General features: G+C 43.7%; 1 protein-coding gene across 1 annotated transcript; it reads right to left on the bottom strand.

Moving 5' to 3' along the window:
• Nucleotides 1–3,456: 3,456 nt before the first annotated feature.
• Nucleotides 3,457–12,009, bottom strand: LOC126188353 (uncharacterized). Its single transcript, XM_049929951.1, has 11 exons — nt 11,950–12,009; nt 11,810–11,873; nt 9,628–9,854; nt 9,290–9,544; nt 9,042–9,183; nt 6,779–7,011; nt 6,441–6,695; nt 6,193–6,334; nt 4,136–4,368; nt 3,798–4,052; nt 3,457–3,691 (listed from the first exon to the last, which is right to left on the bottom strand). Exons 1-11 carry the CDS (start codon nt 12,007–12,009, stop codon nt 3,566–3,568), a joined length of 1,992 nt encoding a protein of 663 aa, XP_049785908.1. The 3' UTR covers nt 3,457–3,565.
• Between the last annotated feature and the right edge of the window lie 337 nt (nt 12,010–12,346).

A 12,346-nucleotide genomic window follows, 5' to 3' on the forward strand; every position in this document is an offset into this window, starting at 1 on the left:
CAGAGCATCTTCATTCACTCATTTTACAAATTTTAGGCAGTTTCTTTGTGACTTGCACTGCAACTGCAGTGCTCGCCTCGTGGGTGTGCGGAATACGCTCTGAGTCCACGTGAGGTGTCAGAGCGTGCTAACGTGTCGCAACGTTTTCTAAAAGTGATTCTATGAAATTTGATCCCCATTTTTGTGAGAACTTTTGTCTGATTTTTTGTTCCTTTGTAAGTTAGGTCTGGCCATAAGTGTGGTTCACGTGGTACCTCAATCTAGAATGATTCAGATGTTGCTTGATTTCTTGCTGTACGATAAAATGATGTTGATGTCCCCCAGACAAGTTGTCTGTAATAATTTGATAATTTTCGATGAGTTGCTTTTGCGAATACTAACGGACTCCATGTGTCCCGCAGTTGTGTGTTAGTTACCCCATGTCCGTCTAAGCCGTTTCTGTCAACCTCTCGGCGTGGAATAATAGCCCGTCGACGTTAAATTCATTAATTTATGTCAACTTCTTTACTTTTCGATTGTATTTGTTGTGTCATTCCGTAGTTTGATTTGCTAAACGGTATCAGATACGGTAGGTACCCAGATTTTGTACTATGTAATTTGCGTATTCGTCAATGTGCAGTTATACTAAGCCCCTCAGAAAAATCCGTTTTGCTTCGCTTTCTTACAATACAGTCTGGCATAATTACTTGCAATAGCAACCTCGCGTACTCCCCCCCCCCCCACCCCCCCGCCATGACTCGCTGTCCTGTAGTTTTTACGTCTACATGTATGAATATGTTGTGTTGCGTGCTACTACGTGGAACAGCACTGAATTTAATCCATCTCCGTACCCCATAAACTGATTTCCTTTTGTACGTAGGAGACCAAATAAGGTAAAATTCATAACTGTTGTTAACTGAAAGAATCAGTGTTGTATAACTTCGTATAGAAGGCGGTGTCTTAGACCGATAAATGTAAATAATTATGGAGAACCACCTTTTGATTGCCTCTCCATTTCCCTAATAATTACAGATTCTGTTGAACTCAGTTGCAAATATCAATTTGAAAATGAAATGTCGTGTGACTAGGGCCTCCCGTCGGATAGACCGTTCGCCTGGTGCAGGTCTTTCAAGTTGACGCCACTTCGGCGATGGGGATGAAATGATGATGATTAGGACAACACAACACCCAGTCCCTGAGTGGAGAAAATCTCCGACCCAGCCGGGAATCGAACCCGGGACCTTACGATTGACATTCCGTCACGCTGACCACTCAGCTACCGGGGCCGGACAATTTGAAATATGAAGTAAAAGATTGCGGGAAGAATGATTAAAGCTTTAAAGGAACAGCAGCAAATGACAACTCATATATGCTCATGATAAAACAAAAGGTGGCCGCCCTCTGTGCTGATCGTCCTGTTTCGAGGTACGACTAGCGCCATCGGTTGATTGTTAAACTTAGATTGCAGGTTCCTCGTGGAGTAAGTAAATTTGTAGTCATAGTCGAGTTGTGGTTGTTAATTAAAGCCACTGTACCAACAACCCCAGCATGCAATAAAAGGTTTAAGACATGCATAGGAATTACGAGACAGTAGATAAAGGCAAAAGCACAGGTTAGATAGGCATGACTACACAGCAAAAATCTCAGAGTAACAGAGTGTTTGGAATTCCTGTACCAGAGCTACATTCTCTCCCACATTTACAGCACCCAAAGTGTTCCGTATCACTGACTACAGAAGTATGTGGCTTTTGAGGAGCTGTCCGCACACTGTACGCTGTTCCTTTTACCTCCCTACGCACAGCCATCGTGTAAGCTGGACTGCTGATAGTTCTCTGGAACGTACGTATGGGTCTTTCTACTGATTTAATGTGATTTTTCACAACCACCGTACGCAATCCTAGATGATTATTGTCCATCAGTGCATTACGTTTCCTCAGTCTTGATATAGCTGTGACGGTTCCTTCGCGATTCTGCGTCACGGTAACATCATCAACAGTCAACTTGTACAGCTGTAGAAGGCTTGAAATGTCCATTTTGTTCACATCATGAGCAGATTTATATATGAGTGTTGCCCATATGGGAATAAAAGTTTGCAATAGAAATGGCATTCGTCGTACTGAAATTCTACGTATTCACGAACAGATTCCAGTCTTCAAAATGTTACACTTTTCGTCTTCATAGCGGTCAAACTTCTCACCGACTCTTCCACGGCGCTGCATGACTAGCACCTCGGGGGCAGACTGGATACAGGGGAGTGTTAGACTTACATGCGACATTCAGAGTGTTGAGTTGCCAGCACTAGAATATCCATTGCAAACAATGTTTGTGAGAAGCCTCTGTAGAGATTGTAGGAAAAGCAGTGCCTAGTATGTAGTCTGTGCAGTAAATGGGTCATGTAGGCATGAGTGCTGGCCACTGTGTTCTCATAGGCTGCCTCCTCTGACGTAAGCATACGTCTTTGACCACTTCTTATTTAATTTATTTCTCTCAGGTTATTGATCTTTACTTTTAGCACTGTGTTGAACAATTTTTTTTCATTCACGATGTGCGCCAGTTTATTTATAGAGCCTATTCGTAGTGACAAGTTGGGGAGTAGTTTGTATTCGTTTGAAATGTTTTGCTCTTCAGAGACTGACTTTGGTATGTGGTAATTTTCTCCTACGGTTATGTTATGCGGTAAGTAAGTAGTAGTTTTAAGAACTTTGTTTTGATCTATATGTTTTTCAGCTGATAATTCTGTGGTGATAGGTTGTCAGTAAGTGATAAGTTCGTAGACCCATGCGTCTCCCATGGCTATGTTATGCTTTAAGTTGGTAGTAGTTTTAAGAACTTTGTTTTGATCTCTGTGTTTCTCAGCTGATGATTCTGTGGTGATAGGTTGTCAGTCAATGATGAGACGTTCCTAGACCCGTGTTATGAAAATCGTACATGCTGAACCCACTTGCAAGAACTATCAGAAGTACCACTCTATATGATAGACATGAGTGCGCATGTACGTACCAGTTATGTTGTTGTGTGTGACAAATATAATCACCAGTACATATTGAGTGAGATTTGATTCGTGGAGCATGTGCCTATAGATTGTATTGCTATGTCTGTATTAAACTCTGTTCTTTAGTGTGACCGAGTGACTAATATAGCTTTCTGAAGTCATATGCGAAGATTTCTCAGCTATCTATTGACTTAAACTGCAAAGCGTCGTGAGGATAGTAAATGCCGAATACCGAATCACGTGAAGAGTCATAGGTCTTCATCGATCCGCGTGCATAAACAAAAGATTTTCGAATTGTGTAAACTTAGATCATTTTAGGTTATCAGCAAATGGGAATCAATTTTTGTAGCAGTATAGCCCTGATATTACCAGAGGTACACCTTAGAAAAGACGTCACTCTTCAGAAAACTGAAACCAGTAATATTCAGTTGTAATACCTCTGAGATTCTGATGTACTGGATTTAGGAACAGCCAATTCAAATACATTTACTTTCAGATAATTTATTTATTTTTAGAAGTTCTTTGAGTCCACGGCTTCAAAGCAGATATTATGATTTACTTATGAGGATGCATCTAGAATGGTGCAACACGCCCTCACTGAGCCCAGCCGAAGAGATTGCGAATGAAGTCCATGATGGCGTCCACATCGATACCGGCGTCCCTCAGCATCTGGATCAAGTCCTGCACAGCGTCCAGCTCCAAAACGCGCAACACCAGTTGCTAGAAACGTCATATTTCTGGTTAGAGGTCAAGTATGGAGGTAACATAAAAGAAAAATGTTGGACACTCGTAGCCATTCAACAGCTATGAAAGGATTACTACTTACGTGGAACTCGTCCGAGCTGAGCCTGTTGATGAGTTCAGCAAAGTCAGGGCTGGTCTCCAGCTTCTCGTTGTAGAGAGCCTTCAGCTCGTCGACTGGGAGGATGGCGAGGATCTCATCGAGCATGGACTTGAGGCTCCTGCTGCTCCTCCTCATTCGGCTGGCGGGTTTCGAAATCTGAGGTATGCCCAGGAAGTCGTGGATCATGTTGAGGAAGCCGTAGGGGTCAAGGCCTGAGTCCTCGAGGAAGTTGAGCAGCTGCGGAAAAAAATGGAGCAGTGAGAATCTGCGTGATGTAACATCTCATAGGGGTATGAAGTATCTAACGAAGCTTTGCTTACATCGTACAGCTCGGGCTGCTGGTCGACGTAGACGACGATGCTCTCGAACTCGTCAGACATGAGGTACTGGAGGGCGGCCTGCACCTCAGCGTCGTTGGCGACGTAGTTGAGGACGATGTTGACGATTTCGTCGACGGGGATGAGGGCCAGGAAGTCGTTCAGGTCATCTTGGAGGTTGCGGCTGGATTTTTTTGCTGGGAAACGTTGGATCATCTTTGCACCTCGGATTGGCTCTGAAAATGAGATGACGCGTATCAGTGCATCTTTTTTGCTCTTTTACAAAATTCTGCTGAATGTCGCATTACAGTTGCAAAGATTGTTGTGGTTCATTGCATAACTATTTAATGATAGTGTAAAACGTTGGACAGTTTAGTCAGTGCTGAGCAAGTGAACAATGTGTGTTTGGTTTTTCCTAGAAGTTGTGTAATATCGTACACACACTATTTCTTTTTTTGTAGGATGTAGAAGAATTGTTTCCAGATCACAGGGTTTTAAGCAGTTTTATAATTTTTCTGCAAAATTCACAAATAATGTTCCATAATATAATCATTGTATTCCGTCGTATGCCTTTTGGGGAAAATGGAGTTCTCTCGTTAGCATTATGATTCGCGTAGTGGCTGAAGTACTGAACCTGCGCTAGATAGAACAGCCCCTCTTTCTCGTGCCTATGCACCCACATTGAGTTATTCTGTCAGTTACATAAATTGTTTAATGCGATTTCTGGATTCATTTACTTGAAACCTACAATGACACACTTCACCTTGCTGAGTATTTATTGGGCATTAATTAAACTCGTCTATGGGACATAAGACCTTAATCGCCCACCACGTCTCCTTATTATCTTCATGTTGTTCTTGTTGCTAACAGCACTGGGTGCAAGTACAAGCACAGAACTATGATTCGAGTCAGTACAGAAGCACTGATGCCAAGATTGTAAATGTTTTTAACGTGTTATTATTTTGTATTTTTTTAATTTAGTGTCATTTATATCCCCTATTTTTGAATGGGCTGGTCCCAAACATTCAAACGCTCTGTAGAGTAACATTCAAATTCTCTGTAGACTTGACTGAAGTTGTTTGAAATACCAGAACAATTTTTATGACTGTGAAATAATGTCAATGATGCCGTATTGTGACATTTATGATATTAGTTATTTGTGATGGACGCTATCGTTGTGGGGACTTGGGGTTATTACTATGCTGATGAGCTGGGTATGATTTGGAGAATGGAGACAATACTATAGGAGAAATGTTTCATGTATGTAATGAAAAGAAATAATTCGAGTAAGTGCGAGGTACTTGTGAGGAGGACAGGACAGAAGTCAGGGAGGAAAGGTATTGATGTTGGCAGTATTTTCCGGTTCGTTATGGGTGGTATGGAGGGCAGATTATAAGGGTGGTTTCGTGCTGCAGGCAGGGGAGTCGTCTAAAATTACACTTGGAAACAATATTTAATGTTTGGTGATGAAGGTAGGAAATGTTGACAGTGATGCAGCGCCAAGCAATCGTTACCGAAGATGGGTCTTGGGTTTACTGGAAATGTAGAAATTCGTGTAAACTTTACGAGCCAGGAAAGGATAACAGAGGGAGAGCAGAGTGGAAAACAGAAACGAGGTGTCCTATATGTTTGTCCATGATTTGGTGATTTTAGTATAACGTTGGAGAAGGTCCATGCAAAATGAGGATAAGGATGGGTCAGATGATGATAGGCAGGTCGGGTTGACTCTTTTGTGATGTAAGCTCCAAGTGCGACCAGTTGTAAATTTACTCTACTGACGGCTTTCTTTTGTATATTTGATGACGGCCTCATATTGTCTCAAAGAAATTTTAAAGTAGAGTAGATATGTCGGCAAGCTGCGGTAGTAAATATTTTCATGGCTCACCGATTCCTTTAGAAGAATACCAGAAAACATTACGAGATATTTGGTCTCAGCTAGTACTGTATAATTACGCCACACAATATGGAGCACAATGGACAAAAGAATATGTGGCACATGCGAATATAAACTTAATATAACAAGCCTCATTGAAAGATGATAGTAAAGAAAACATTCTTACTCAGTTTCAAGGAGCCGGAGTCAGCCCAGCCGAAGAGATTGCGGATGAAGTCCATGATGGCGTCCACATCGATACCGGCGTCCCTCAGCATCTGGATCAAGTTCTGCACAGCGTCCAGCTCCAAAACGCGCAACACCAGTTGCTGGAAACGTCATATTTCGGGTTAGAGGTCAAGTATGGAGGTAACATAAAAGAAAAATGTTGGACACTCGTAGCCATTCAACAGCTATGAAAGGGTAACTACTTACGTGGAACTCGTCCGAGCTGAGCCTGTTGATGAGTTCAGCAAAGTCAGGGCTGGTCTCCAGCTTCTCGTTGTAGAGAGCCTTCAGCTCGTCGACTGGGAGGATGGCGAGGATCTCATCGAGCATGGACTTGAGGCTCCTGCTGCTCCTCCTCATTCGGCTGGCGGGTTTCGAAATCTGAGGTATGCCCAGGAAGTCGTGGATCATGTTGAGGAAGCCGTAGGGGTCAAGGCCTGAGTCCTCGAGGAAGTTGAGCAGCTGCGGAAAAAAATGGAGCAGTGAGAATCTGCGTGATGTAACATCTCATAGGTGTGTGAAGTGTCTAACGAAGCTTTGCTTACATCGTACAGCTCGGGCTGCTGGTCGACGTAGACGACGATGCTCTCGAACTCGTCAGACATGAGGTACTGGAGGGCGGCCTGCACCTCAGCGTCGTTGGCGACGTAGTTGAGGACGATGTTGACGATTTCGTCGACGGGGATGAGGGCCAGGAAGTCGTTCAGGTCATCTTGGAGGTTGCGGCTGGATTTTTTTGCTGGGAAACGTTGGATCATCTTTGCACCTCGGATTGGCTCTGAAAATGAGATGTCGCGTATCAGTGCATCTTTTTTGCTCTTTCACAAAATTTTGTTGAATGTCGCATTACAGTTGCAAAGATTGTTGTGGTTCATTGCATAACTATTTAATGATAGTGTAAAACGTTGGACAGTTTAGTCAGTGCTGAGCAAGTGAACAATGTGTGTTTGGTTTTTCCTAGAAGTTGTGTAATATCGTACACACACTATTTCTTTTTTTGTAGGATGTAGAAGAATTGTTTCCAGATCACAGGGTTTTAAGCAGTTTTATAATTTTTCTGCAAAATTCACAAATAATGTTCCATAATATAATCATTGTATTCCGTCGTATGCCTTTTGGGGAAAATGGAGTTCTCTCGTTAGCATTATGATTCGCGTAGTGGCTGAAGTACTGAACCTGCGCTAGATAGAACAGCCCCTCTTTCTCGTGCCTATGCACCCACATTGAGTTATTCTGTCAGTTACATAAATTGTTTAATTCGATTTCTGGATTCATTTGCCAGCCGAAGTGGCCGTGCGGTTAAAGCCGCTGCAGTCTGGAACCGCAAGACCGCTACGGTCGCAGGTTCGAATCCTGCCTCGGGCATGGATGTTTGTGATGTCCTTAGGTTAGTTAGGTTTAACTAGTTGTAAGTTCTAGGGGACTAATGACCTCAGCAGTTGAGTCCCATAGTGCTCAAAGCCATTTTTTTTTGGATTCATTTACTTGAAACTTACAGTGACACACTTCACCTTGCTGAGTATTTATTGGGCATTAATTAAACTCGTCTATGGGACATAAGACCTTAATCGCCCACCACGTCTCCTTATTATTTTCATGTTGTTCTTGTTGCTAACAGCACTGGGTGCAAGTACAAGCACAGAACTATGATTCGAGTCAGTACAGAAGCACTGATGCCAAGACTGTAAATGTTTTTAACGTGTTATTATTTTGTATTTTTTTAGTTTAGTGTCATTTATATCCCCTATTTTTGAATGGGCTGGTCCCAAACATTCAAACGCTCTGTAGACTAACATTCAAATTCTCTGTAGACTTGACTGAAGTTGTTTGAAATACCAGAACAATTTTTATGACTGTGAAATAATGTCAATGATGCCGTATTGCGACATTTATGATATTAATTATTTATGATGGACGTTATCGTTGTGGGGACTTGGGGTTATTACAATGCTGATGAGCTGGGTATGATTTGGAGAATGGAGACAATACTATAGGAGAAATGTTTCATGTATGTAATGAAAAGAAATAATTCGAGTAAGTGCGAGGTACTTGTGAGGAGGGTAGGACAGAAGTCAGGGAGGAAAGGTATTGATGTTGGCAGTATTTTCCGGTTCGTTATGGGTGGCATGAAGGGCAGATTATAAGGGTGGTTTCGTGCTGCAGGCAGGGGAGTTGTCTAAAATTACACTTGGAAACAATATTTAATGTTTGGTGATGAAGGTAGGAAATGTTGACAGTGATACAGCTGCAAGCAATCGTTACCGAAGATGGGTCTTGGGTTTACTGGAAATGTAGAAATTCGTGTAAACTTTACGAGCCAGGAAAGGATAACAGAGGGAGAGCAGAGTGGAAAACAGAAACGAGGTGTCCTATATGTTTGTCCATGATTTGGTGATTTTAGTATAACGTTGGAGAAGGTCCATGCAAAATGAGGATAAGGATGGGTCAGATGATGATAGGCAGGTCGGGTTGACTCTTTTGTGATGTAAGCTCCAAGTGCGACCAGTTGTAAATTTACTCTACTGACGGCTTTCTTTTGTATATTTGATGACGGCCTCATATTGTCTCAAAGAAATTTTAAAGTAGAGTAGATATGTCGGCAAGCTGCGGTAGTAAATATTTTCATGGCTCACCGATTCCTTTAGAGGAATACCAGAAAACATTACGAGATATTTGGTCTCAGCTAGTACTGTATAATTACGCCACACAATATGGAGCACAATGGACAAAAGAATATGTGGCACATGCGAATATAAACTTAAAATAACAAGCCTCATTGAAAGATGATAGTAAAGAAAACATTCTTACTCAGTTTCAAGGAGCCGGAGTCAGCCCAGCCGAAGAGATTGCGGATGAAGTCCATGATGGCGTCCACATCGATACCGGCGTCCCTCAGCATCTGGATCAAGTTCTGCACAGCGTCCAGCTCCAAAACGCGCAACACCAGTTGCTGGAAACGTCATATTTCTGGTTAGAGGTCAAGTATGGAGGTAACATAAAAGAAAAATGTTGGACACTCGTAGCCATTCAACAGCTATGAAAGGGTAACTACTTACGTGGAACTCGTCCGAGCTGAGCCTGTTGATGAGTTCAGCAAAGTCAGGGCTGGTCTCCAGCTTCTCGTTGTAGAGAGCCTTCAGCTCGTCGACTGGGAGGATGGCGAGGATCTCATCGAGCATGGACTTGAGGCTCCTGCTGCTCCTCCTCATTCGGCTGGCGGGTTTCGAAATCTGAGGTATGCCCAGGAAGTCGTGGATCATGTTGAGGAAGCCGTAGGGGTCAAGGCCTGAGTCCTCGAGGAAGTTGAGCAGCTGCGGAAAAAAATGGAGCAGTGAGAATCTGCGTGATGTAACATCTCATAGGTGTGTGAAGTGTCTAACGAAGCTTTGCTTACATCGTACAGCTCGGGCTGCTGGTCGACGTAGACGACGATGCTCTCGAACTCGTCAGACATGAGGTACTGGAGGGCGGCCTGCACCTCAGCGTCGTTGGCGACGTAGTTGAGGACGATGTTGACGATTTCGTCGACGGGGATGAGGGCCAGGAAGTCGTTCAGGTCATCTTGGAGGTTGCGGCTGGATCGGTGGGCCGGGAACCGCTGGACTGTCTCATGCTTGGGCGCTGTGTAATTTTAATATAGGCGTTAGCGAACTTCTGCTTACTGAATGGGCGTGTTACGTAAATAATTCTAAGTGGATCTTCGCTTGTTTTGGGAAGACACTGAAATTTTGATTTCGTTTTATGTAAGAGAGTAACCAAAATCCTTAAATATGTAATGAGGTTACTAGGTCTTACCTCAGTGTTGATTATTCATTCAAAAATAATACCTCCACGTTTTAATTAGTGACTGTTACTTGGCAAGAAAAAGCAGCAATATAGCGCAACGGTTACTGATGGCTAGTTAGGTTCGGGTTAGTTTGCTTTTGGGAAGGAGGCCAAACAGCGAGGTCATCGGTCTCGTTGGAGTATTGGAGGCTGGGGAAGGATGTCGGCCGGCCCTTTCAAAGGAACCATCTCAGCATTTGTCAGGAGCCATATAGGGAAATCACGGAAAACCTAAATCAGGATGGCCGGGTGCGGGTTTGAACCGTCGTCCTCCCGAATGCGAATCCATTGTGCTAACCACTGCGCCACCTCGCTCGGTACTGCTGACTAGTCTTGGGTGTTATTAGCGTTAGGTGTTCATTAAAAACTATCTGCTTGGGTAGCTCAGTGATCAGCCTCTGGCTGATATGTGTAGGACCCAGGTTCGATCCCCGGAACTGCCGGAGATTCTTCCTTATTGGAAGGACTTGGAAAGGGTTTCCTAGCATCGTTATAGCAATTAAGGAGCTATTTGAGTGATAAGGAGCGTTCCCAAAGTCAGAAGGAGAACAAGTTGGAAGGGTCGCCTGGTGACCCCACGCCCCTCCTCATCGGATTCACTGACGCCACTGGCAGAGGACGACACTGCGGCCGGTCCGAGCTGCCCTGTTACTGCCAGGAAACGTGGCTGTCCTTTGCTTTGCTTTAAAATTATGTATGCAGAATATAGTATTTTATCGACGCCATAGGGGTACTTTTAAGTCGCTAATGCCTGTAGGAGGACATATTACTTTTTACCCAGGTAGATTTAATGGCAGTACGCGATTCATTTGATAAAATCTGCCGAAATAATGTCTACTCAGGCAGTCTCAAAAATTCTTCTGCTGGGTGTAAGCCATCGTTGCTTAAATCAGTGTGTCCGATAACTATTTGCTTCACTGAAGCGCAATAATTTATGTGGTATGTCTCTGCGAACAGCTTACATTTTTATGAGGTACACCAGCATCTGGTAGCTTCACGGAACGAAGTTGGTCATATCGAAGACTTCTGTGCACGTCATTATGGAAGCATAGCTCATATAACTGAAAATCTATTATATGTGAGGGGTTCTGTTCTTTCAGACATGTCCGAAGGAATAGATACCATTTTGATATTGGAGCCACCGTTAATCAACTGACAAAGGAATTAAAAACATGGGCATATATTTATATCAACTGGCAAGCTGAAAATTTGTGTCACCCTCTGATTCTAGCCCGTGTCTCCAGCTTATTAGGCAGATACGCCGACCACTGAACCATCTGTACACAGGGCTCGTCGCAGCTGCACCGGCTACCCTAGCAAGACCCCGTCAGACCCAAATTCTCAACTGATACCTCACAATACTGGTGCAGCCTTATTACGCGCAGCATCTCGCCGATTCGCGTAAGAGACAGAGCTTGGCGTGCAACTGCACTGAAGGAATAGTTGAGAATCTGGGTCTGGTGGGAGGCACACTGAGGTAGTCGGTGCAGTTGAGCTGACTACTGAGCCGGAGGGCGTGGTGGTCAGCGCATGTGCCTAATGAGCAGAAAACACAAATTTCCAGTTTGTCCCGTTGATAAAAATCAATGCCCACTGGCAGCTGACGTCTTTAATACCTTTCCGTCTTGAAAATATGTTGTCCAGCACATGTATGGTACGATTACGTGGTCACTTAAGCTTAAATAATTTCTCTTAGAACCAAACGTTAATGGTTATTTTGGCCTTTAAGAGTACGATTTGATGACACTTACCCTTGGGCACCGCTGCGCCGCAGGCGATGCCAATGACAACAGCGAACAGCAGGAAGAAGCGCATCTGCACAAGAAGGCGATGTCTTAGGGTGGAGGTAGTGCTAGCTAGTGTAGTATACTGCAGAGCGGAGAGGACTTACCTTGCCGGCTGTGGACCACAATGTGATGCGGCAGGCTTCGACGTGCGCGTATTTACGCATTTCTTTATCAGCTCTTCACTGCGTTTATCGAGTGCGGTTTTTTCCGCTCGCGACCAGGATGACCTTCACCCTCGGTAACAGCAAGTCATCTCTGCGTCTGTGCATTACCTGAAATATTCACTTCAGTTGTCCAGAAGAGAGCAGACCGTGCGTATCGCATCGTATATCAGCAGTGATTATCGCGTGATGTTACCAACTTGTAGGAATGCAGCAGGTTTCGCTTGTAGCTTTCGATACGATTTCTGCGTATTAACTCATCCATGACAACGGAAGAAACTGTGATAGATTTTCATGTGTAGTTTTCGTCGTGTCTGAGTCTGTCGCCTACCGTTCAACG

This window comes from Schistocerca cancellata, chromosome 5 (assembly GCF_023864275.1).
Source record: "Schistocerca cancellata isolate TAMUIC-IGC-003103 chromosome 5, iqSchCanc2.1, whole genome shotgun sequence".
Lineage (NCBI taxonomy): Eukaryota > Metazoa > Arthropoda > Insecta > Orthoptera > Acrididae > Schistocerca > Schistocerca cancellata.